At 43.9% G+C, this 27,964-nt stretch overlaps 1 protein-coding gene across 1 annotated transcript in view; it reads right to left on the reverse strand.

The window, feature by feature from the left end:
• Positions 1 to 2,407: 2,407 nt before the first annotated feature.
• The window catches only part of dag1 (dystroglycan 1), a 54,124-nt gene continuing 28,567 nt past the window's right edge, over positions 2,408 to 27,964 (reverse strand). Inside the window, exons 2-4 of the mRNA XM_078249486.1 lie at positions 26,967 to 27,714; positions 7,134 to 7,595; positions 2,408 to 6,741 (exon numbers count right to left, since the gene is read on the reverse strand). Coding sequence (XP_078105612.1) covers positions 4,915 to 6,741; positions 7,134 to 7,595; positions 26,967 to 27,386 — 2,709 coding nt within the window. The 5' untranslated portion in view covers positions 27,387 to 27,714 and the 3' untranslated portion in view covers positions 2,408 to 4,914. The remainder of the gene's footprint in view (positions 6,742 to 7,133; positions 7,596 to 26,966; positions 27,715 to 27,964) is intronic.

Genomic DNA, 27,964 nt, shown 5'->3' on the forward strand with positions numbered 1-27,964 from the left:
AGTAAATGTTCCAATTATTAATCCAGGCAGAACATTCTCGTCTCCCTCCTTCATTTTACAGTCCAATGGGGCTAGAACGGCTCCGGGTCAAACCTCAATGGATTAATCTGCATTATTTTTTTTAACACGTTATTTTTTCTCAGATTAATTAATCAAAATGAACACGTTATTTTGACAGCCCTAAAGGAAACAAAATGCATGCATTTACTAAACCCACATGTTGTTGACTAAACCCACCATAACAAAATTAAGAGAGACACATAAAATAATGCAGTTCTGTACTGATATTAGTGTTTGTATGACATTGGGCTATGATTGACTAAATGTTCCTGTTGGAAGAGAACAGATGTTAGTGTTCTGGAAGAATTATTTGAGTTTGGGACATGTTTGCATTGTTTTGGTAAACACAGTGTATTGTGTTAGTGAATTATTGTATTTTGGAAATCAGTGTTGAGTTTAGTTTACAACGTGTGATTTTGAGCATGAAATGAACTGTTTTGTCAATTGTGTGTTGTAGGTGTGTTGGTGCGTTAAGAGTTTAGGGAAGTTGTTAAAAGTATTGAAAAAAGTATCATAGCGATTGTGAGAAACTGTAAGACCGACCCAGTTGTCAGTTTCTCGTCCAGCACCCGCGTCGTTTAAATAGTGCACCTGCGCCTGCGCCCATCTGTGGCCCATGGGCGTGCTGGTCTTACAGGGAGGTGTGTTCAGGTGCATTCTGGGCATACTGGTCTTACAGGGAGGTGTGTTCAGGTGCATTCTGGGCGTGCTGGTCTTACAGGGAGGTGTGTTCAGGTGCATTCTGGGCATACTGGTTTTACAGGGAGGTGTGTTCAGGTGCATTCTGGGCGTGCTGGTCTTACAGGGAGGTGTGTTCAGGTGCATTCAGGCGTGCTGGTCTTACAGGGAGATGTGTTCAGGTACATTCTGGGAGTATTGCTATCTTGAGGCAGCGGGAAGTGATCGCACCATTGACCAACAAAAACCTGGTCTAAAGTCAATAACGCAGCATTTCATTGTTATTTTAACAGAGCATTAGTAAAATGCTCCTAGGCTCGTGCACAGCGCGTGCACACTCTGCTTGTTACACACACAGGGACGCACAGCAGCACACACACATGCAGAAGATTACTAATAAAAATATTACGGTGTGAAAGAGTATTATGATATGATCTGCTCACGTTCTTTCACTTTACGCACGAGCAGATCAGTTTCTTCTCCTGACAATCTCTCCTTCCTGCTCAGCAAATCCTCCATTGTAACAGCAATGCTCCAAGGTCCAAACGCGCCTGGCTTTTAAAGGGAATGGGAGATGATCACTGATTGGTTTATTTCATGTTACGCCCAAAACACACCTCTGATTAATGAAGACACTATGTACAACCCTTTTGAACCATGCACCCGGCACACAGACCCTTTTTTCCGCCGTCAAACTAGCAAAAGTGGATTCGTACACGCCCTAAACACACCTGCGCCAGGCGCTTCACGCTGTGCGCTTAGATTGTTAAAATAGGGCCTTTATACTTCCACCCAAGAAATGTGTGTTCGTATCTCGAGAGTGTTTTAATCCAAAACCACGATCTTTTTCCTAAACTTAACTAGTGGTTTTGGTGCCTAAACAGAACCGTTGTGTGCACCGTTTTGCTGTGGTTTCCGGGTTGATCGACATGTTTCCTCGGAACGGTTTGCAACGGGCTTAGACGTATGTTTCCTCTCAGGCCAATCAGCGGAGACTGAGATGATTGTAGTTGGTCCGGTGTTTTGTCTTAAAGCTTTTTGAGTGTTATTTATTCATTATCTCCTCAAGCTTTTCCAACACTTTAAACGGTCCAAAATGATGTGAAATTGTATTTGTTTTTTATTCCAAAACATTACATTTTCTTGAAGGAGGAGCCCTGAAACCCCCGCGCCAAATACGTGCCCCTATATATATATATATATATTCCGATACTGATACCGGTATCAGAAAAGCCTCAGTTTCTGCCCAAAATGCTGGTATCTGTATCGTAAAGTACTGGAGTTTATGTACCGATCCGATACGTAATTTAGCCCCAAAGAAAATCTACTTTAAAGTAGTTTATTTATGTTCTTTTTCCGTTTTGACGGACTGTCTGTTCATGTTTCACAAAAAGTTTAAACCCTGAGACGGGCCGAACAACAAAGATAGCAATCATTTCACTTCCATACAAGCTTAGTAGTATACAGCTGTGAAAACATAGTAAAACATATGACACACTGGCATCAGATCAGTACTCGGTATCGGCCGCTACGCAAGTCCAGGTATCGGGAAGCAAAAAAATTGTATCGGAACATCTCTTTTATTTATATATATATATATCTCTTTAAAAAACTCCCAACAGAACCAGCAAAGATAAGTTCAATCAAATGAATGAATGAAGAAGGTGGGTTTGTTTTTATCGTACCAGTTGGTTTTATTATGACAATGCACACTTGATAAGCAAAAAAGCCTTGGCATTCTGCAAAAACCAACAATATTATGACAATACGAGTCAGTCGCTCGAGCCTGCATCGGCCAGTCGCTGAGTGGACTGTGCCTTACATTATTATTGCAAAGGGTCACTTTCAGTTGAAACTCATTAGCAAACATAAAGGACATAAAAATAAATTTTGTGATTACATAAAATATGGGTCATTCCATCTTTGTATAGTGGGAGATACATTTCGATATGCAAACACACACACACACACACAATGAAATAAAACACTTGAAATATGTGACCCGTGACACAAAAGAAAAAGAAAAACAGAACATGTACATAATTGAATCATAGTCAAACTTCTAGGCTAAGATTTTACAAATCACAGAAGACTAATCATTATTAATCATGTTTTTTCTTTTTAATAAATCAAACAATTTGAGGCTGTATCAAAAACTTGGTAAAAAAATTAGAAGGAGATTTTTTGTTTTGTTTTTCAGCGAGCAAAATTGTGGAAATTCAAGGTTCTTTCTTCCTTTTAGGAGGTTCATCTCCTCTAAAATGTGTCTCTACAATCCCATCTGGGACGGTCTCCATGGCACGCAAAGTTTCTCCTCTGACAGGGGGAGAAGAACTGCCTCATTACATAAAAAAATAATTATCCCTGGTCCAAAATAAACTGAAGGGGTCCTTTTCCTGTTTGTAAAGGTACTGGATGAATGTAGAAAAGGGTAAACATGTTTAGGGCTGCAACTAATGATTATGTTCATTCTTGATTAATCTTGTTGATTATTTTCTGGATTATTGGATTAGTTGTTTGGTTTATAAAATGTCAGAAAATGGTGGAAAAAAACACCTGGATCAGGGTTTCCCAAAGCCCAAGATGATGTCCTCAAATGTCTTGTTTTGTCCACAACTCAAAGATATTCAGTTTACTGTCCCAGATGAGAGAAAAACCTTATAGAACGTATTCACATTTAACCTGCTGCAATCAAAGCATTTAAAAATGACTTAAACCAATTAAACAGCTGAGGACCCAGAATGGAGCCTTGGGGAACTCTGCATGTCATATTTGTCCCTACAGACATATAATATAGGCAACACACGGTGAGTGATGTGCACTTAAAACTGGGTTGGCCCTTTGGAACGTGGAACGTCTGAGAAGTTTGACTTTTGTTCCATAACAAATGACTCAAACTGATTCATCGGTTATTAAAATTGTTGGCGATTTAATTTAATGGTTGACTACTAATCGATAAATCTTTGCAGCTCTAGACATGGCGTTTCACTTTTACTGGAGTTTTCTTAACCTCGGGTAACACTGTCGCCAAACTGACGTCAAATTACATTAAATCTGCATAAAAGTATACATTTTGCATCCACATCAAAACTCTGCATTTACAAGTTAATTAGATAATCTCTTTCGTGACAAAAACAGTAGTTCATGTTTTCTCACATTAACCTCATCCCACCCAGCTTTCTTACAGTGGAAGTTAGATCTGCCGAGGGGACGAGGGAAACCGAGAGGAAGGTAAGATTTTCATCTAATGGACTGTAACCGTTCTACCAAAAACAGGAATAAAAGAACTCTGCAGGTTATTTTAGCCAAGCAGTCCCTTTCTCCTACCACCAAGAAAATATAACGCAATCTATCAGAACATCTTCCAGATATACAGTGAATTTTAAAACCAATAAAACAAACAAATTACTTATTATTATTCATCTCTAAATCTTTTTTTTAGGCTACCTTGTTATTCATTCATCTTTAATAGACATTGTGAATAAGGATAGAAACAGACAACTAGTGTTAAAAGGCAAACCGTATTGAATCTGAATAAACACACACACTCATTCACACGCACACACCTCGGCCTCCCATTCTCTTGTGTTGTCTGCAGGGCTGATCTGAGATCCTTGTGAGAGCTTTTTTCATATTCAGAGAATCCCCCTCTCGTTATTTAAAAAAACAACGAAAGTTGTCGCCTGCAGTGCTCTGATGGCAGTTCACTGTCTTCTCGTTTTATTTAAAAAGCAAGACAAAAAGACGAGTTGTTAGGCAAACAATTCAGTCCATAAAAGAAAGAATTATAATGGGATAATGATGAAAAAAACAAAAGAAAAACTGTATTTTAAATGAACAGAGAAACAAATGAAAGGCTGGGAAAGGAGAGCACGTCTCCCAATCGCCATCGTCGCTTCTGACCAACTGGTCGATTCAAAAAGCCAATGTGACGACAATTTGTTTGTCTTAGGCCACTGTAGTAGCTGGGCTACCACTAAAACAGTAGTTCCTCCCAGCTGTTTCAACCAATCACCCCCACCCCCAAAACCAAAGTCCCCTGTAGCTGTTTTGTACTTTAGCACCTCTTGTCATCTCTCCCTGTAAATGTCCGACAGACAAACACCAGAATGGAAACCGTCACTGTTCCTCAGGCATCCGTTCCCTCCACCCAATCAGAGGAGGGTTAAACAAGTCTTAAGGTGGCACGTAGGGGGGTGGCGATCTGTAGGGGGTCATGTTCTTGGGACGGGAACCCTTGCCCTCCATGGGAGTGGTGAAGGGAGGCGGTGGCTGGTAGGGAGGTGCGTTGGGGTCCTCGTCCCGCAGAGCGGTGTACTCCCCAAGCAGCTCCTGGTTCAGGGGCGTGGTCTCTGGCGTGGCCATGTTGGGGTACTCCGGCGGCGGAAGTGGGGGCTTCTCTTCCTGCAGAATCAAGGGCATACTGGAAGATGGAGGCGGCTTAGAGTCATCGAGCTCATCGGCAAAGATGATTGGCACACCTTTTTTGATGAAGGTGGCCTGGTCCTCGATGGTCAGCTTGCCCTTTCGTTTCTTCCTGTAGCAGATCATCGCAATGATGCCCGCTATCAACAAGATCGCCGCCACTACCACTGCAGGAATGACCGTGTGGAGATAGACGTCATCTGTGCTCTGCCGGCCGGTTCCTAGAGCTGGAGTGACTGCTGGAGGTTCTGGTATTTCAATCTCTCCAGGCGGGATAAAGGAATACGTTCTGCAGCTTGCCTTTCCCTTGATCTTGACATCCAACGGTCTGAATTCAGGCTCCATGAAGTACCTGAAGGTCTGCGAGGGTTTTCCGTCAGCACTGGCGAGCGTCTTGCTCATCACTGTGAGCTGTTCCTTTGGACAAGGGTGATGTGGGAGGCTAGTGTTAGTCCACTCCACCACAATCGACCCTTTGGTGATGTTTCGTAGACTGACTGTACTGCTGTTGCGGTCCCCAAGTGCATATGCCAGCTTCTTCACCAGAAGGATCTTCTTGTGGATGTCGTTTGTAATTGAACGCGGCTCCCCTTCAAATCGGGCCGTAAAGATCACAGGGGTCTTGTCATTGGAGGGCCAGCGGTTCACGCGGACCTCAAAAGCGTCAATCGCATTCAGGCCACCTTTGTCGGTTGCCTGCATGAAGTATTCATGTTTTCCCACATGCTGGGCATCGGGCAGGCCGTAGAGAAGTTGGCTGGTGGTGTTGAACTGGATCCACGAACTCTCTCCAACCACCTCATTGTGGTTCTGTCTCAAAGTTAGTCGCAGCTTGTCAGTTGTCCCGTCCTCTTTATCAAAGAATGTATCCGATGGGATCTTTACTTCGAAATACGTGCCCACCAATGCATTGACCTGGTCGATTGGGTTACGCAGGACAGGTTTCTCATTGTACGGGTCCGGGATGATGGCCGGGGATGGTGTTGTGCGCCTGGACGGCTTGGCTGTGGAGGTCTTTGTCTCTCTTGGCACTGGTGTGGTTTTGGGTCTCTTGTGTTTCTTGGTAGGTCTTCTCGTAGGTGCAGGTGGTGTAGCAGTGGCCTCCACAAAAGTCGGTCTGGTCATGGTTGGCTGGATTGGAACGGTGCTGGTGGTTTCCATTACCCTTGTTGGTTGAGGGGGTCCCAGGGTTGGGGTATGGGCAATGGGGTCACGAACTCTAATTGTAGGCTTGCCTGGGAGGGGAACGGGGCCTCTTACTGGGGGAGCAGAGCTTTCAGTTGGTGCCGCAATAGAGGGAGAGGAGAGGGTTGGAATAATCCTCACCGGAGGCTCCACTACGGTTGTTGGAGGAAGCACTGCCAGAACAGGTGTTGGGGTGTTGTTTAATTGGCGCCTCACCCGCTTTGGGACATGGGGTTTCTTGTTGGCGATGTGCCATCCCACCACAGGGTAGCCCAGCTTGGCTGACATTGTGCCTTCTTTTGCAGGACCCTGGACACTGTTGATATTTGGGACTGTGCTCTGGTCCAGTGAGCAGCCGAGCTTCCAGGACAACAGAGCGCCATTCTCCACCACCTGGGGAGACATTGAGGAATTGTTAATTGAATTATCCATCTACTTATATATGTTAAATTATTCACGGACGAGCAAATATTTACTTAAACCACATACAAATGGGCTCCGTAGCATTCATTGTCATTAACTCACTCCAGTGTTTCCCCTATAATTGTACAGGCCGTGAACCCCTGCCAAAAATGCCAAAAGTAATGCCAAATATCTATTATTTATTTATATATTTATATATATATATATATATACATGTGTTTTCCTACATTCATTCTTTCTAAAAGGTGACTTTGACTACCCAAGTAATTTGGTAAGATACTTATACTTTTACTCAAGTAACACTTTCATGTACTTTATACAGGACTGATTCTAATTGACACACATTTACACACAATCTTTACCTTTTTGGCGTTCCCCGGCCCGGCCATGAACGCAGACATGTCGAACAGCCGGTTGTTGACCACCGGGAGGATCTTCATGTGCTGGAGCCCGACCCTGGAGAAGCTCTGCATGTCATCCAGGAGCTCCACTCTCTGTTCTGAACTCATCTTGGTCAAATCGGCGTCCAGGATCACCGTCAGCACCGTGACGGGTTCCTCGTTGCTACAGGCGAACGGCTGGGCGTCGTCTTCTGCCGAGGCTTGGTTGAATGCCAGCTGGGCCGAGTCTGCATCCAGATGATCTTCCGGGTGAACCTCGATGGAAAACACCTCCGAGGAAGAAGAGGACTTTGTGTGATTGGAGATGGATGCCGAGATGTAATGGACACCTTTGTCCTCCTCCAGAGGTAGACCCTGCAGGACTCGGCTGCTGGCGTCCCAGTGCAGCCAGGTGGGGAGCGAGTCCTTACCCATCTCTGTGATCTGAAGGACAAACAAAACAGATGTTTCAATTAAAATTGTTCCAATACCAGTATCGGCAATGCCTCCGATACTGCCTAGAATACTGGTATCGGCGAGTTTGTGAATTATGCACAGATCTGACACCACGTAATTTAGCCCTGAAAAACAATCTACCTTAAAAGGAGTTTATTTATCTGTTAAGAATAACTGTCAAAGTAGATAAAAAAACAGTTATCTGGCATTTATTCTCTGTAATCTCTGAATTTGTTCATGTTTCACAAAAGGTATATTTATTTTTTAACACCAGCATTTGGTCATGTGTTGTATCGGCCGATAGTCAAGGTATCAGTATCGGGAATAAAAGAATTGTATTGGAACATCTCTAGTTTCGATATACATCCTGGGAGAGACGATTAATCACCAATGACAAGATAATCACAGATATTTGATTTGATGAACACATTAATATTGATATGGAATGAATGTGTATGTGTGAGATGTGCTTGGGTGAGAATGTGCTGGTGTATGTGTATATTAGGGCTGTGTATTGGCAAGAATCTGGTAATACGATACGTATCACGATACATGGGTCATGATTCAATATATTGCAATATATTCCGATACTGTGCGTAAGGCAATATATTAGGATTTTTTTAAAGCATCATTTTAGAAAAGCTAATATTTAAAAAAAGACATGATGTTCATAAAAGTCAGAGAAGTTTACTTTAGGTAAACAATTCAATACACAGAAAATCAAACTGCCAGTTTGGGATTGTGGTTCCCAGGTCCTTAGTGAGCTGATGTTTATATGATAAAGTAGGCCAAAGTTCAGCCATAGCTACAATGTTAGCTTCTAGCAAAAAGTCAGGCACTGTTAGACACTAGTGGTGCATCTCAGCATAGCCATCTAGCGGTAGGGGGTTTAAACACAACATAAACGTGAACCACTGTCTTACATGAATATTTTTTTACGTAAAAAAATAAATAAATAATATATATATATATATATATATATATATATATATATATATATATATATATATATATATATATATATATGTATGTATGTGTGTGTGTGTGTGTGTGTGTGTGTGTGTGTGCATATATGTATGTGTGCGTGCGTGCATGTGTGTGTGTGTGTGTGTATTGTCCCCCCCCGGGGCCTCCTCTGTGCTGGTTAGAGCATTAATGAATGTCTGGGGAGCACCGCCTCTACATAATTTATCAAGCAGGATTTATTAGCTGCAGAATTAGCTGGTCGGGGCTGAGGAGCGCAGGATGCATTTGTTCTTGTTTTTGGAGTTGTGTGTGCGGATGCATCTTCACTCCCCTGTGATCCATTTCTCTCCATCAGCCTCCTGCCAAGGGGACGTCCCCACTCGTATAATTGGCTAACTTATTTTAATTTTAGTCGTGTTTAAATTACAATTCAGAGCACTGCTTATGAGTGTGTGTGTGTGAGTCTGTGTGTGTGTGTGTGTGTGTGTGTGTGTGTGTGTGTGTGTGTGTGTGTGTGTGTGTGTGGAGTAGGGCTTAGAGATACCAGTATCGGTATCGGCTCCGATACCGCCTAAAACGCTGGTATCGGTATCGGGAAGGACTGGAGTTAATGAACCGATCTGATACCACGTAATAAAGCCCTAAAGAAAATCTACTTTAAAGTAGTTTATTTATGTTCTTTTTCCGTTATAACTGATTGTCAAACTGCAGAATAACAGAAAGTTCTGGGGCGTTCATTGTTTGTGTTTGTTCATGTTTCACAAAGAGTTTAACCTGAGCCAGGCCGACAAAGATAGAAATCATATCACATCCATACAGGGATAGTAGTATACAGCTGTTAAAACATAATAAAATATATGACACATCGGTATCGGATCAGTACTCGGTATCGGCCAATACACAAGTTCAGGTATCAGAATCGGTATCAGGAAGCAAAAAATGGTATCGGGCCATCTCTAGTAGGGCTTAGTGGACATTAAGGCTGCAACTAACGATTATTTTACATCGTGGATTAATCTGTGGATTATTTTCTGGATGAATGGATGAGTTGTTTGGTCTCTAAAAATTTTGATCAGTGTTTCCCAAAAAGTCCCAACATAAACATCCTCTAATGTCTTGTTTTGTCCACAACTCAAAGATATTCAGTTTACTGTCACAGAGGAGAGAAGAAACATATTCACATTTAAGAAGCTGGAATCAATGTATTTAAAAATGACTTAAACCAATTAAACAGCAGAAGCCCCAGAATGGAGCCTTGGGGATCTGTGCATGTCATATTGTCCGTTCGTAAAAAATGACTCAAACCGATTAATCAATTATCAAAATAGTTGGAATTGAATAGTTGACAACTAATGGATAAATCTTTGCAGGTTTACACTGAGTCTTCTCCCACATCCTGAACTGAACACGACGACTGTGATGGGTCAGTAAATCCCCCAAAAGCTACAGACTAAAAAAAGCAATGTTTTCTCCAAGTCACTGTGTTCAAACCAAAAACACAAAAGTGCCTTTTAAACTCCTCCATGAATGCAGCAGAGAGCGTGTAGCTGCCTGCCTCCCTAAAAGAACATGAAAAATACATCTAAATCCTCCAAAATGTCAAGAAACATATGTCATATCTTTTCCTGGCACAAGGCTTCAGAGCAACAGAGCTTGATGTTTGGCCCTAAAGGTGATGGTGTGCTCTCACAGACGCCTCCAGGCCCCCCCCAAAAAAAAACACACAACAACAACACACACACACCACTGGCAAGGTTAGAGAGTAAGCCCTGCTCAAAACAGCCATGGAGAACTCTGCGTTTTGGAAGATTGGAGAGATGTGGAGAAGCATGTTGGGAAGCTTTTAAAAGGTTCTGGCAAGGGCAACTTAGGGTGAAGACACAACATATAGAAGCAACAACCACTCTGCAGTGCCTACATTGGTATTTTTGCTTATTGTGATTAGGCCTGTCACGATAGTCAATAAATCAATTAATCGCACGATAAAAAAAAATGAGCTCGATAACTTTTTCCGGCCGCGATAATTTCCATTTGTATGCTTGTTTGTTTTCTTTGTCTCTCTCTACCAAAGAGACTGGAGGACCACTCTCGGTTCCTTAACGTAACGAGGAGTGAACCCTCTTGTCAGTCGCATGGTCTTTGTGTGGGCGGGACTCCTGGCGGAGAGAGAGACAGAAAACGCTAGTTGGGTTGAGAGTCGGAGCAGGGTTTCCCGCAGCACTTTGCAGTTAAGGAGCCGTCAAAAAAGTATACGAGCGGTATCCGCCGTGTTACTCGGCGTCCTGTTTTCTCCCTTTCAGTCTAAACCACAGTTGACAACCTGCAGGTGGAGGCGGTGGAGACAGGCTCGGACATACACGCCGCTGTGGACTCTCGCAAGCGGTTTCAGGAAAGTGGCTGCATGTGTCCGACAATGCACAGAACATTAACAGGTACAAGCCTACAGCTGTCTGCGGACACGGAGTGCGGAAAGTGTGTCAGAGTTGCGCCAGTGTGTGTGTGTGTGTGTGTGTGTGTGTGTGTGTGTGTGTGTGTGTGTGTGTGTGTGTCGGCCCGCCCCCACGAAGCTCCGACCTGCAGAGGAGCAGAAGCTGCACCTTCGCCAAAATGAAGACTGAAAAACAGAACTATTTTGGTACAAACATTTACTCGCCATGTGGCAGATATAGCCATATAGATAGATTTAATGTATTAATTATATATTATTTAAATGTAATATTTAGTGTTAAATAATTGTTAAATGTAGTACAGAGTCTGTAGTCTACGCTCGAGGAAACAGCAATGTGGCAGTTCCACAAGTGTCCAACAGCGTGACAGAGACATACTAAAGGAGATCAAAGACATATTTATAATATATTTAAAATGTCTTCCAGTTCCAGTGTTAAATATTCTTTAGAAATAAAAGTGTATTGATCTTTGAAAAGGTGTACCTGCATTATTATGCCATTATCATTATTTTAGATGAAAATGGTCTCAGAACGACAATATTATCGTTTATCGCAATAATTTCTGGGACAATTTATCGTCCAGCAAAATGAGTTATCGTGACCGGCCTAATTGTGATGTCATTTCTTGAAAAGGATCCTTTTTGTTAGGGATTGACCCATATGAATTTTTTTGTGCCGATGCCGTTTTTTTCCCATCAGCCGATGATCGATACGGACGATTTTCTTGAGCTGATATTTGGAGCCGATGCTGCTTTTGCTCCCTCAATTGACATCATAAAAATGTAAACCCTGCCACGCTGGATTTGTTTTGGGAATCTGCTCTGCCATTTCTTTAAAAATAATAAACAAAAACACAAATCAGAGTCACTTCTGCAATCACCTTACATTCATATCACCCAAATTATGTGTTGCAATGTGCATCATATGGATGGGTGCACTGCATATATATGGTTAACTGTGCAAGGGTGAAAGGCTTTCATCAACATCTACAGCACAGCCTTGATGATGCAATGCTTGCTGACATATAAGACATAATCAGGTCATCACAAAATGTCCTTTGTCAACACATTTAAATAATTTAAGAAAACAATAAACCTGAAAAGTAGCCATTGAAATAAAGTGCTTGACTTGTAATTTAAGACTGCCATGGTGCCAGCACTCTGCTAGTGGGGGAGGGGCAGTGCATGGTCTGCACGTGAACTGCAGCGTCTCCAGCAACACAGAGCTGCCTGTGGACGCCCGTCTGTAAATAATGCCGTGAAAAAACTATCGGCGAACACAGCAGCCGCGTATTGGCCGAATAAACCCTTAATTCACCCATTTACATGTGGAGATATGCTGGCTCTATACACGCTAAAAGTCCTGATTATTTACATGGAGTCTGGTGGAGATATGCTGGCTCTATACACGCTAAAAGTCCTGATTATTTACATGGAGTCTGGTGGAGATATGCTGGCTCTACACACGCTAAAAGTCCTGATTATTTACATGGAGTCTGGTGGAAATATGCTGGCTCTATACACGCTAAAAGTCCTGATTATTTACATGGAGTCTGGTGGAAATATGCTGGCTCTATACACGCTAAAAGTCCTGATTATTTACATGGAGTCTGGCTCTATACACTAAAAGTACAGTGTGAGTGCCGCAGCAAACCGCATCCCTTTTGCCCCCTTCAACTCTGCCTGACTTAAAAGACTGTTAATTAAAACAAAATCAATGATAATCTCATCAAAGTTTAGGGGCTTGTTTGATCATCTTTTTCTCTCACTGACACACGTCAGCCGCAAAGCCGCCGTGACTATCGGCGCCGTAAGCTCCAGCGATTGGGCGCCGGGTATTTGAAGTCTGTGTGTGAGCGACAGGCACGAAACACTGGCGGACGTTATCACATATCACAGGCATCATTCTTATTTTACTCTGCATCGCTACATAGATTATTTTCCAGTTGATGAATGGGCTAATCGTTGCAGCTCTAAATTGCACCAAATTGCAAATTGTGTCTGTCTGTCTGTCTGTCTCTCTCTGTCTGTCTGTCCATCCGTCCGTCTGTGTCTGTCTGCCTGCCTGTTTGTCTCTCTGTCTGTCTCTCTCTCTCTCTGTCTGTGTGTGTGTCTGTCTCTCTGTCTTTGTCTGTCTGTCTGTCTGTCTGTCTGTCATGCAAGTGAGTACACCCCTCACATTTTAGTACATATTTCATTATATCTTTTAATGGGACAACTTTGAAGAAATTATACTTTGCTCCAATGTAAAGTATTAAGGTTACAGCTTGTATAACAGTGTAAATGTGCTGTCTCCTCAAAATAACTCAACACACAGCCATTAATGTCTAAACCGCTGGCAACTAAAGTCACTACACCCCATGTTAGATTCCCATAGAGGCAGGCAGATTATTATTTTTAAAATAGCCCCCCCAACATCATCACATCCCCTTCACCATACCCCCACATCATCACATCCCCTTCACCATACCCCCACATCATCACATACCCCCCACATCATCACATACCCTTCACCATACCCCCCCCCCACATCATCACATACCCCTTCACCATACCCCCCCACATCATCACATACCCTTCACCATACCCCCCACATCATCACATCCCCTTCACCATACCCCCACATCATCACATACCCTTCACCATACCCCACCTTCATACCCCACCTTCATCACATACCCTTCACCATACCCCCCCACATCATCACATACCCTTCACCATACCCCACACATCATCACATACCCTTCACCATACCCCACACTTCATCACATACCCTTCACCATACCCCCCCCACATCATCACATACCCCTTCACCATACCCCCCACATCATCACATCCCCTTCACCATACCCCCACATCATCACATCCCCTTCACCATACCCCCACATCATCACATACCCTTCACCATACCCCACCTTCATACCCCACCTTCATCACATACCCTTCACCATACCCCACATCATCACATACCCTTCACCATACCTAGAGATTAACATGGTTGTATTTCAGTTAGTCTAATAGCTGGTTTGATTTGCATTGAGAGATGATCTTATGGAAAGTACCCCATGAGAGAGAGAGAGAGAGACAGAGAGAAAGAGAGGTCAAGCGAGAGATGGCTTAAACGTAGAGATGGCTTAAACGTAGAGATGGCTTAAACGTAGAGATATTACCAGGAGGCGTTCAGGGAAGGAAAGCTGCTCATTGTTGCGGAAACAGGAGAAGACGGAGAGAGCATTGTTACCGGGGAGACAGCTGACAGCTCGACAGACTCGTATTTTGAAGGAGGAGCCTGGGCCGCTGTGATATGATGACTGTAGGTGAAATGAAATGGTTGTGGGGGAGAAGAGAAATTGAGTTCTCTCCCCCCCACCCAAAAATAATCCTTAAAAAGAAGAATAAAATCGAACATCTGTGTTTTTTTACAACATACAAACGTATTTGGCCATTTCTGACTTCCCTGTCCTTCCCTGCATGGAAGGAAGGACAGAGGACAAGAGGGAGGAAGTGATGGAAAGGGAGATGGGAAAGATTAGGAGTAATGTGTAAGAGTGAGACAGAGTAAAGCAGAGGTTACATGCAAAGAGAGAGAGAGAGAGAGAGAGAGAGAGACAGACAGAGAGAGAGAAAAATCGCTGGCACGGTCCGTGTTTCCAGTGGAAAATCTGAGTTTAGGAGGATGGAGGGATGGATGGAAGAGAGGGTGTGGGGAGCCGTTGGGTGGCCAGCAGGCAGGCGGATGTTTACGAGGGGAAATCCATCTTAAAGCCCATTTTCTACCGTTAAAAATTCATCCGTGGCCCCCGGGCCGCAGCAGCCACATCCACCCTCCTTAACGGTGCAATCTAGGAACGGCAACGGGAGATATATGAGCAGCTCTGAAGAGTCAGCGTGCTCACACAGAAACAAACAACCGTGGGTTTTAAAAACGGGGAAACTTTGCGGATTTGAAAAGGAGTTTTTGATTCGTGTAAATCTACATACTGTACACTCTGCAGCGTCAGACACACTGTCCAACAATTACACGCACAACTACACTGCAACATTCCTCTAAAACCAGCACACTGTCAGCGCTCCAATTAAAGGGTCAGTTCACCCTGACTACAGGAAACATCCTCCCTTCTTTCACCTCCAGTGCCATCTAGTCACGCAGATGGTTTTCATGCGTGTGTGTGATATTCACAGCATAGACAATATTACACACATCTAATAGGACAAGGGATATGGAACTACGTGCTGTACACAGTCCCTCCAAAACCATGATTATGTGATCGCATAATTCAATGCATAATCAGCCAAAGTCCGCATATTTACGCGGGGGCCGCATTTTTTCAAATGCGCCACGCACTTTCTCCGGATGAATTGCCGATTTCCGCAATCATCAGTAATGTGGATATGATGACTGAGTGGGCAAATAATAGAACAGTTACAACAGTCTGGTAAAATGACATCACTTTACTGTAATGCAGCCTTTAAAACCAGGAAAAGACACTTATGCCATATTCCGATATCCAAAATCTAAGACGATATCAAGTCTCATATCACGATATCGATATAATATCGATATATTGCCCAGCTCTACATTATATGTTATGTATGTGTCATAACTTCGACCTTTCACCCTGTTCTTCAATATTACAACCTGCCATGTAGTTATGGCATATTACCTACGTATTAATTATGCTTTGATGGGTCCTCAAACCATAAAACCTTCAAACAGTCCTTCCAGAAATGTGATTGATTGTTTTGGGCAAAAATCCTTGATTATGCGTCACGTTTTCTTAAAAAGGTGCGATGGAATATGCGGGATATTTATGCAATGCAAACTGTGGCGTCATCATGTCTTCATGGTGGGGTTTGCAGCTTTCCGATGACGTTCACGTCGCGTAATTACGTCACTTCATAACGTTCCCATGGCAACAGGGGAAAACGGCTGCTCTTGTGTGAAGTAAACGCAACATTTTTCATCTTTCTGATAAGATATGTGTGACTTTTTTTGCAACGAAAATGCGGGGATTATGAAATCATGCATTGCGCGGAAATCGGCAAGTCATGCGGCGGATTTGAAAAAACGCGGACCCCGCTTAAATATGCGGACTTTGGCTGATTATGCGTTGAATTATGCGATCACATAATCACGTTTTTCTAGAGGGACTGCTTCGAAGCATAATCCAAAACAAAAGCACATCAGTGGAACTGGAATTACGAGATTTTCCATTGGATAATGATGAAGTTGAATGGAGATTCCCAGAGATGAAATACGTTCCAGGAAAAACCGAGCGTGTCTATTAATAGGGCCGTGTTGTGGGACGGCTGCATCAGGAAGACATTACAGTCACACATGAAGGACCGCTGCACACACTGGAAGAGAGAGAGAGAGAGCAGACACAGATGTACGGACTCCTGATACACCGGGGAGAGGAAATGGACGTGGGTTTTCTCCTTTAGGAGGTGTAGGCGCAGCACCAAGCACTTTTGGGCAGCGCCTGAGCCAGAATGATGACTTTTTCTTTTTTCAGATGAAATGATTGTCGTCGGTCCCCAGTTTTTGTCTTTAAGCTTTTGGAATGTTATTTATTCATGATGTGCTCTAGTTTTGCCAACGTTTTAGACACAGATATGGTGAAAATAATGGTTCAAAATGATGTGAAATTGTGTATTTCTAACACACACACACACAGGTAAGGTTGGTTGCCAAAAGCCTGCAACAACTCATAAAGCTCTCCCCCTTTCTCTTTCTGTGTCTCTCTACCTCTCGGTCTTTTTTTTTAGCAGTTTACAACAACTAAAGGCTACAGAAGCTGCCCGTTGTTTGATTCCAGATGTGTGTGTGAGAAGAGAAAGGTGTGTGTGTGTGTGTGTGTGCGCGTGTGTGTGTGTTGTTATGACAAGGACACTGGAAGGCCTCTGCAGCAGTCGGCCCAGGAGCAGTGTTGGCTCGGCAAACGCAACGCTACCTCACTGGCTACCGTGCTACACCGCACGAGGAGGGGTGGGGGAACTACAGCAGGGTGGAAACAGTCCAAGGAGAGGGAGAGAGAATGAGGCAAAAGAGTGACACACACAGACTCTCACACACACGCACGTGTATATTTGAACGCTCCGAGAAAAAGCTGCTTTGTTGTCTCTTTTCTAAACGGTTTTGTCGGCTTTTGCCTTTTTTGTAGCTCTTTCACGTTGCTCGGAACAAAAACACTGAGTGCAAGTGAGTGTGTGTGTGTGTGTGTGTGTGTGTGTGTGTGTGTGTGTGTGTGTGTGTGTGTGTGTTATCTCCATCTCAGAGTGTGGCACGTTCTCTGCTGCAGACTCCCAGCTTCAGCTCTGACTAATGCTGCAGCCACACACACACAAACACGGGTGTCAGATCAGTACTCGGTATCTGGCAGTAAGCAAGTTTTAGGTGTCAGTATCGGGAAGGAAAAAATGGTATCGGACCACCTCTAATTGGGATTATCTCTCAATATAATAATATAATATAGTGTCAAACTCCCCAAATAGGCAGTGTGTGTCTGTGTGTGTGTGTGTGTGTGTGTGTGTGTCTGTGTGTGTGTGTATGATCTGTAATCACAGCGTGCAGCGTCTAAATATAATCTGCTACTGTAACCTTCACACGCCAAATATGGCTCGGCTCTCTGCGCCGGGCAAACCAATGAAACGCAGCGCTGCAACTCCACTTCCCCCTTTTGGGTGACAACCAAGTATGGGGGGGGCACACTGGAAAATAAGAATCCCATCAACAGCCACACATGTTAGAGTTTATTGACATGCTTTTATTTAAGAGAAAAGATCTAATATTCTGACTGTATTCATGCACGTCTCATTTAGCCTTCTCACTTACAGTTTGGGCCTAAAAAAGTCGGCAACAAAGTTCCTTAGCCATCATAGAAAAAAGTGCCAGAAAAGGTGGAAAAAAAGCAACAAAAATGCCAGAAAAAGTGACAAAATTGTCTACAAAAGCATCAAAAACGTTAGATAAAGTGTCAAAAACGTTAAAAAAAAGTGCCTAAAGCATAGAAAAAAAAAGCACGAAAAATGTCTTGGGCCTTGAGTTTGACACGTGTGTGCTGGAGGATACCGGCCGGTCCAAAAATCCTATGGTTGCTCGGCAACAACAGAACACAGCCTAACATCAGGATGTTTTCTGTATAATGGTGAACACACGCAGAAAAATTGTGTGTCTGTCTCTGTCTATGTATGTGTGTCTGTGTGTCTCTGTGTGTGTGTCTCTGTGTGTGTGTCTCTGTGTGTGTGTCTCTGTGTGTGTGTGTCTCTCTCTCTCTCAGTCCAACAGTGGCTGCTTGGCAGTAATTATGTGTGCTAAAGGTCAAATGGAAATGATGCCCTGAAATCCAACCCTGACATGAAGGCATCACGGTGACTGAACCGCAGCGGGGAGAAGAAGTATTCAGATCCTTTACTGCAGTAAAAGTACTAAGACCACACTGTAGATAATACTCTGTCACCAGTTAAAAGTCCTGCACTGAAAAAGTCCCTGAAGTAAGAGTGTGTAAGAGAGCTGTAAACAGGAGTAAATATGCTTTGTTACATTCCAACAGAATAAACCTTTTACTGTACATGGACAGAAAGTTTCAGAAGCTAGAAACTGAGAAAACGCCATATTATGAATGGATTTTATGGGAGCGTATAATTTGGGACGGATGCATGTTTAATTACATAGCAACATGGCCACGGCCGACCCGGTGCCAGGAAAGCCATCGCGGCATGCTAGTGTACAGCTACAGTGACTCATATGTTCTGGTGTGTGTGTGTGTGTGTGTGTGTGTGTGTGTGTGTGTGTGTGTGTGTGTGTGAGTGTGTGTGTGTGTGTGTGTGTGAGGGGGTGTGTGTGTGTGTGTGTGTGTGTGCTCTCTTAATAGTTTTCCACTGCTTCCCTGCCAGCTTACAGCGATGCTACAGGGTGAGTCTCTCTCTCTCTCTCTCTCTCTCCCTCTTTGTCTCTGTCTCTCTCGCTCTCTAACAAACTTTTATTAAAGAGGACAGCCGAGAGAATCTGAATTGAAAGATATGAAAAGGGTTTTGTCAGCTAGACTGCAGAGCAGGGTCCAAAATAAGCACCACCTACCAGCCAAAATGCTGGTAAAAATATGCACGTGGCTGCTAGATTTGCTTCACTCACCAGCTCCCCCCAAAAAAACAAATGGTAATCTATGGAGTGGCTGAGTAAAATTTGAACATTCACTAGCCATTCAGTGGATGTGGCTGGTGGACATGAACATGTTCATTTTGAACCCTGCTGCAGAGCAAATGGAACGAGAGAAAGAACACGATGACGGCTGTGGGTTTGAAAGCCAGTCAAAAAAAAAAAATGTGGAAGATAAGGGGGAGAGAGAGAGAGAGAGAGACAGAGAGAGTGCTGATGTGGAAGAGAAAGTAAGAAACTACAGTGAAAGATGGGAGGAGAGAGAGAGAGAGAGAGAGATGGAAGAAAGCAGAGGAGGAGGCGATAATGGATTGAGAGGAGAGGAAAGGACTCAGCGGGGAGGAGGAGAGAAAGTTAGTTTTCCCACCAAAATGCCCCCGGGGGGAACGGCCCTTTACAACAGCAAGCTACTGTCTCCATTCATCAAGAGGGAACGACTGAAACAGCTAGTCTCACACACACACACACACACACACACGGGAAAGTGTGTCCAAACTTTTGAATTGTACTGTAAATAGTAGGATAGATGTAGCCTCTGTGTACAGCAACATGTTCCCATTTGTGTGTTTGACACACACACACACACACACACACACACACACACACACACACACAGCTCTTTCCTATTACTTTGAGAACCAAAGGTACAGAAGGATTTGTCAACGTTGGTTGTTTCCTGGAATGAAAAAGAGAGGACAAAAAAGAAATGGAGCTCGCCTGCCAGCCAGCCCATCGGCCAATCAGCTAATTACGTTGGTAACTGCGGTAATGAGGCGGCGGAGAGTACTCATCTGTTGCCCAGAAGCCGCCGTTGCTGCGACCACTTCCATTAATAACAGTCAGCGATGCAAACACCGCACTGCAGCACGTGGACACACGTCGCGCTGAAACATCACGCCGCTGTCGGAAGAAGTGTTCCGATCCTTTACTTCAGTAAAAGTACTAACACTAGGGATGCTTAGTAACAGTACTAAGTACTAACAAGTTGAAGTCAAACCATCCAACCATCCAAACCCGTATTTTTTTAATACAGAAACTTTGAAAATGGGTCAAATTGAACCCAAGGACAACAAAAGGGTTAAGCCTCCCTCTCCTCCTCTGAGGCTGATGTGCCCCCAGCTGAGAATCCACAGCTCTACGCCGTCTGAATGGATAATCGGGGGTGTTGGTGTACTCTCTGACGGAGGCTCAGGCCACTCAGTGAAAGGTGAACGGGCAGGCGGGCTGTCACGGAGCTGGAGCCCTCTCAAACTCTGGCCAATTTTCATAAGAAAAGGCCATTAGTATGAGTGCAACGCCAAGCACAGACATTGATTTGGCCTTTCGCTCCACAACCTTGAGCGCAGACCTTACAAATACCTGACGGGGGGGGATATACTCACATCAAATATAAAGAGGAGGGGAAGGACGGCGGTTGCAAGGGGAAAGGGTTGAACATTTGTAATGGAGGAAAGAGCAGGAGTGCAGGGGAAGGGGAATTAGAAACGGAGAGGAAGTAAACAAACTCTGAAGTTGTAGATACGGAGCTGACAGTCCAGGAGCAGAGGAAGGAGGAGGAGGAAGGAGGTGTCGAGGCTTTCCTTAGTACAGTTCCACAGAGCTGTAGCTGTGTCCCAAACCGTTCCCTCATTCACTGTTCCCTGTATAGTGTTAATTAAATAGTGAACTGTATCGGGAACGACCAAACCAGATTTCAGAATTGGAACACCACTACAAAATGCCGAACATACTATATACGGAACTATTTCCGTGACAGGGAACGGTTTCCAACAGATTTTTGGAGTTCGGCCGAATACCAAATCCACTGGTTAAGATTCTGCTGAATCCGAAACCGAATACCGACTCCTCCTCCCAGTTTTTAGCTGTGACTGTCCTTCCTTTGCCGTACCTGAAGTTGCTGCATTCTGGCTGCTGTCTGTAGATTCCTTCATGCTCAGCTCGTATTCTTCCAGATGTTTCATACCAGATGTTGTAACAGCGGTGATGTTGTGTATTGTTTAGGGTCCTCGCCACCACCAGACTAATCAGCATTGCAGATTGAACATGTAGCTGGACTTGAATGGCCTTCTTTTGACTGAAAGTACTGCCAAACAACACTTTTTCTGCTCACCAGTTCCATTTCCACTTCCTCTCAGCCTGCTGCATTGAAGCTCCACCTACCTGCGTAGGGTTCGGTTCGGTCAAAAAGCCCAATATTCGGCCGAATCCGAATCCTGGATTCGGTGCATCCCTACAGTTTATGTATGGATCACACTGTTTAGATATATTTATTAATAGCACTACAAGCAGTGTTGCCGGATAAAGATTATGTTTCCAAGCCAAACACACACAAAACCGCCCACATTTCTTGACTCGCTAGCTGGCTAGTTACTTTACAAACTGTAACTGTGAATTTAAAGCCCTGAACACAACCGTGTTTTATTATTTCGGGGATAAGCCAGGCGGGCTGACCCATTGGGCCGGGGATCAACTGTCAGAAGAAATATGCATCATATCCCTTTTAATTTTCCCCGACAGAACACACAAGGCGCCGGTAGGGCGCCGCCGCGAGCCGCGTCAAGTCAGCCGAGCGTCTGCAAACAGCCCCGTTCAGTCAACTGTAAACTGCATGAAAAAACATTAAGACTAATGAAAAATTCATACCCCAGAATTAAATCTACCGTTTGGAAACGCACCAAATAAAACTAAAGTATTAAGACGTCTTTGAATCCTTTCCCTCTGTTCCTTTTCAAACATGTATTTCTGCCAACAGAGCCATGCCGCCGCGCGTGTGTGCAGGTTTTATTCGGGAGGGGTGGTGCCAGTATGTTTTCATGCTGCTCTCCGCCGGGGGAACTTGATTGATATGATCCGATGTGATTTGACAGGAGCGAAAGAAAGGAGCAAGGGAGGGGTGGGTGTGGAGGGAGAGATAGGACTTAAAAGCAAAGGATGGAGGAAAGAGGGGCGGGGGGTTGCGATAGGCTATGAAAGGCTGGAATGTGATGGACGGAGATAAAAGGGGGAGGGGAGAACATAGGGGGTTTAAAAAGGGAACTGAAGGATGGAGGAAGGAAGAGAAGGTGGGATTAAAGGGTAACTTTATATATTTTGTGTGTCTAAGGGTCAGATGGGAGCAACACTCTTTGGAATTGCTCCAGTATTAAGCGATAAAAACAAGCTGCAATGTAACGTTAATGCTTTTGAAGCTTAATTTGGCCGTCACTAGTTACTGGGCAATTATTCAGCGCCAGTTAGCGTCCACTAAAAGTTCAGATTAATATTCTAAGTGTCTGACAACATTATGAAAGGATCCCTACAGAGATAGACCTTTTAGTTAAAGAGGAAGATCCTTTTAGTTTAACATGAAACAGCCCCGAAATCACCATCACCAAACCCACCAGACTCCATGTAAATAATCAGTACTTTTATGATCGTAAAAACACACTTCATTCAAAGTCGACAGAAAGAAAATAAAACTATCAAAAGCCGTGTTGGTTCATCTTCCCACTGTTCCAACAATCACCACTCTGGTTTGGTTGAAATAAACCCTTAATTCACCCATTTACATGTGGAGATATGCTGGCTCTATACACGCTAAAAGTAGTGATTATTTACATGGAGTCTGGTGGGTTTGGTGATGGGGATTTCGGGGCAGTTTCATGTTAAACTAAAATGATCTTACTCTTTAACTAAAAGGTCTATCTCTGTAGGGATCCTTTCCATAAGACACTTACAATAATAATCTGAGTCTGTCAGCAGCAACAACAGAACTTCTAGTGGACTCTAACTGCTGCTGAACATTTGTCCTGTAGGGTTACATTACAGCCCGGTTCACGGCTGCTGGTTACAGCAGTCACACTCAACACTGGACCAGTTTCAAAGATTGTTTTTCACATGAGTCACTTAGACATCAGTACATGGGAAGATAGGGTCCAGGTTGAAAAAAACAACAAAATGACTATACCCTTTAACGGTGTAATGAAGACAAAAGGAGAAGAAAGATGGGATGGATAGACAGCATGGTAAGAGAGATGAATGGTTAGAGATGGAGAGGATGCAATGAAGACGAGGGACAGGAAGGAAGGAAGGAAGAAAGGGAGTGTACAATATTAAAGGTTTAGCCTGGAGGAGAGAGAAGAAAAGTGTGTCTGGAACAAAAGGAGGGGTGGAGGATGAGTTAAATTGTCCTAGCTGCAGGTAAAGTCTGAGAGTTTTGAAGGGAGGAAGGGAAGATAACTGCCAGTAAAGGAAGAGAAGGGAGGATGAGGATGAATAGTAGAGAGACAGAGACAGAGAGAGAGAGACAGAGAGAGACAGAAAGAGAGAGAGAGAAGAAACAATAGAAGCAAAGAGAGAGAGTTAGGGAGGAGAGGGAGGGTAATGCTACTAAAGACCCCGATTCAGATATGAGGCTCCATATATTAGAGGAAATTGGCCATCGTGGAAAATGCAGCGCAATTAAAAAAAAAAAAGGCATATTGCTCCGAATGGCTTTAAATGTGTGCGTTGCCTCAGGGCAGCTTCTGAGCAATGGCACACCAGGGACATATCTTTAGGGGAATGGCTCCTTTATGATTGTTCTCAGAGTTCATCTGGAGTCAACACACTCCCCCCCCAAACACTCGTTCATCTACCTGTGACTGAACGTACACGTTTATAAATGTGTCATCAGCATAGACTGTAAATATAATGGACAAAGCTTCCTCTGTCTGAAACGTAATGCCCACGCTGAGACGCCTTAAAGCTGCATTCTCTCTAGGGCTGCATGGAGGAAAATATGCGATATGCGATAATGTGGTTGAATATCGCAATAACGACATTCATTGTGATAAACAAGCAGATATTAAAGTGTTCTCAGTTCTGCATTTTTTGCTGCTTTCAGCAACAAATTGCTGGTTGTAGTTAGAACAAATGAAAGGAAATCATTTCCAACATTTAATTGAACAGTTTATACATCAAATTGAATATAACAGGCAGCACTACAACAAGAGTTTACATTTTAACGTGCAGTTTTTCTGCTGATATTTTCTTTCAACTGACACAAAAAGTGTCTTTCCCGATATGCATATTGTGCCACTTAATATCGCGATGACGATAACAAAACGGTATATTGTGCAGCCCTAATACTCTCTAATTTCCAGCAGGAAAACAACAAACGACAAAAACTTAGCAGCAGGGATTATATTATATATTATATATATATATATATATATATATATATATATATATATATATATATATATATATATTGCACATGTAACTGATAAATTATTGCACCGAGTTATTATTGTACATTATTGTCCAGGAATATTGAGAAGCCAGCCTTCGCCCAAACGGAGAGAGGCCTGTAATTTTCATCATAGGTACACTTCAACTATGAGAGACAAAATGAGAAAAAAAAATCCAGAAAATCACATTGTAGGATTTTTAATGAATTTATTTGCAAATTCCTCGGGAAAATAAGTATTTGGTCACCTACAAACAAGCAAGATTTCTAGCTCTCACAGAGCTGTAACTTCTTCTTTAAGAGGCTCCTCTGTCCTCCACTCGTTACCTGTATTAATGGCACCTGTTTGAACTTGTTATCAGTATAAAAGACACCTGTCCACAACCTCAAACAGTCACACTCCAAACTCCACTATAGCCAAGACCAAAGAGCTGTCAAAGGACACCAGAAACAACATTGTAGACCTGCACCAGGCTGGGAAGACTGAATCTGCAATAGGTAAGCAGCTTGGTGTGAAGAAATCAACTGTGGGAGGAATTATAAGAAAATGGAAGACATACAAGACCACTAATAATCTCCCTCGATCTGGGGCTCCACGCAAGATCTCACCCCGTGGGGTCAAAATGATCACAAGAACGGTGAGCAAAAATCCCAGAACCACATGGGGGGACCTAGTGAATGACCTGCAGAGAGCTGGGACCAAGGTAAAAAAGGCTACCATCAGTAACACACTACGCCGCCAGGGACTCAAATCCTGCAGTGCCAGACGTGTCCCCCTGCTTAAGCCAGTACATGTCCAGGCCCGTCTGGAGTTTGCTAGAGAACATTTGGATGATCCAGAAGAGGATTGGGAGAATGTCATATGGTCAGATGAAACCAAAATAGAACTTTTTGGTAAAAACTCAACTCGTCGTGTTTGGAGGGGAAATAATGCTGAGTTGCATCCAAAGAACACCATACCTACTGTAAAGCATGGGGGTAGAAATATCATGCTTTGGGGCTGTTTTTCTGCAAAGGGACCAGGATGACTGATCCGTGTAAAGGAAAGAATGAATGGGGCCATGTATTGTGAGATTTTGAGTGAAAACCTCCTTCCATCAGCAAGGGCATTGAAGATGAAACATGGCTGGGTCTTTCAGCATGACAATGATCCCAAACACATCGCCCAGCCAATGAAGGAGTGGCTTCGTAAGAAGCATTTCAAGGTCCTGGAGTGGCCTAGCCAGTCTCCAGATCTCAACCCCATAGAAAATCTTTGGAGGGAGTTGAAAGTCTGTGTTGCCCAGCGACAGCCCCTAAACATCACACCTCTAGAGGAGATCTGCATGGAGGAATGGGCCAAAATACCAGCAACAGTGTGTGAAAACCTATTTTCCACCATAATTTGCAAATAAATTCATTAAAAATCCTGATGTCTGATGTGATTTTCTGGATTTTTTTTTCTCATTTTGTCTCTCATAGTTGAAGTGTACCTATGATGAAAATTACAGGCCTCTCTCATCTTTTTAAGTGGGAGAACTTGCACAATTGGTGGCTGACTAAATACTTTTTTGCCCCACTGTGTGTGTGTATATATATATATATATATATATATATATATATATATATATATATATGGTGGCTGACTAAATACTAAAATACTAAATACTAAAATACTAAATTTTTTGCCCCACTGTGTGTGTATATATATATATATATATATATATATATATATATATATATATGTTATAAATCTGGAACTGAGCCGAGATGAATCGTCACCATAAAACATTTGATTCTTAGTTAGCACAAACCGTGCTAACTAAGGTTACAAGACCGTGTATAGAAACTATCATAGACTTCACATGGTAGAAAATCACTCTAGCTTTGCGCGTTACCAGGTGGGTACGGTAAACATTTCCATGGTAACAGCGAGTTGGAACAATCAGAGACGTCGCTGTTAGGCTTAGGATTGTGGGTAGTGTAGTACTTCTCCATAAGATCGTGAATAAAACGTGTTTTCTTAAAACCAGGTTGATTTCATACGGATTTCTAACTTCTGCAGGAGCAGAAACTTTAATTCCACGACCTCACAGCTCGGGGTCAGTCTGCCTTGGGAGGTTTAGACCTCCTGCACACTGGCTGCGTGGCGTGAGCGTGTCAGCTGCGTGGCGTCTCCGTTTTTATTCCGGCTCCCATGGTAACAGGTTAGAGCTTGCACACTGCCTGCGTGACACGCACGTCTCAGAAAGCGCGTGCATGCTAGAAATAGGACAGACGCTTATTTTTCACGCCACACGCAAGCGCGTTGGAAGCGTTTCCAGGCAACGCTGTCTTTGCTGTAATCAGATCAGTATATATTTATGTTGATGGGAAACATCCATGTGTCCAGACAAGGCTAGCAGCAGCAGCGCCGCATCAGACACCTTTCTGGTGTGCAAAGAGAGAAAACGCCACGCAGCTGACACGCACCAGAAAACGCCACGCTCACGCCACGCAGCCAGTGGTCAAGAGGCCTTAGACTGTATGGCTGATAATCAGAGTCCTGGAGAACATCAATGACAGATGACCTGAGAAAGAAAGAGTGATGCTGGGACTCACCTTGACAATATCCCCCAGGTAAACATCCTCCATCTTGTTTGGCACCGTCATCTGGAAGATCCGACCCACTACCGCCGAGGAGTCTGGGAAGGCGGTGGGCGCTCCGGCGGCCGTGTTCTGCTGAGTGGCCGCGGCGGCGCTGGAGCTCTTGCCGGCCTCCAGCGCGCGGATCCTCTCCGCCACTTCCTGGAAGTCCTGAAGCAGCGACGAGTGCATGGAGGCCTCCAGCTCGCTCCTTCTTTCCCCGCCGCCTACGTCGGCCAGGACGTCGATCTCCACGTCGGCGCGGACCGCCACCGGAGGGAGCCAGCACGCCACAGCCACGAGCAGGCCGAGCAGCACGCCTCTAGTCCTGGGGAGTCTCACGTCCAGGCCCCTGCTCGCCCTGCCGGAGCTGCCCAAACTCAGTTTACCGTGCATTCTCTTTCCCCTTCTATCACTGATGCAGAAAATAAAATAAAAAGAAGGGAGGATGTCCAAGTGGGAGGGGTGGGGGGGGACTTAGGGGGGAGCATGCACCCCCGACAAGTCCAGAGCAAATCCCTCCTTTTTAAATCTCCCTCCCTCCGTGTCCTTCTGTCCTTGGCGCCGGGCTAGAATCTTCCCTCCTTCTTCTGTTCCTCCTTCTCCTTTGTCCTCTTCACCCACCTCTCTTTTTTAGGCTCTATTCTTCCTCTTCCCCCCCCCCTTGGCCTTTTGTCCTCACCTCCCTCAGAGGTTTTGGAGTCCCATTGTTTGCCTTTGAGATCTGTAAGGAGACAAAGACAAACGGACGGCGTGGTTAGTTACAGAGCGGAGGAAAACATCCAGCTTCTTAACAGCAGCGATCCTTTACTGCAGTAAAAGTACTAATACCACAAAGTAAACATACTCTGTTACAAGTTAAAGTCCTTCAGTAAAAATGTATAAGTATCATCAGGAAAATGTGTGTGTGTGTGTGTCTGTGTGTGTGTGTGTGTGTGTGTGAGTCTGTCGGTGTGTGAGTCTGTGTGTGTGTG

This window comes from Sander vitreus, chromosome 4 (assembly GCF_031162955.1).
Source record: "Sander vitreus isolate 19-12246 chromosome 4, sanVit1, whole genome shotgun sequence".
In the NCBI taxonomy this organism is placed as follows: Eukaryota; Metazoa; Chordata; class Actinopteri; order Perciformes; family Percidae; genus Sander; species Sander vitreus.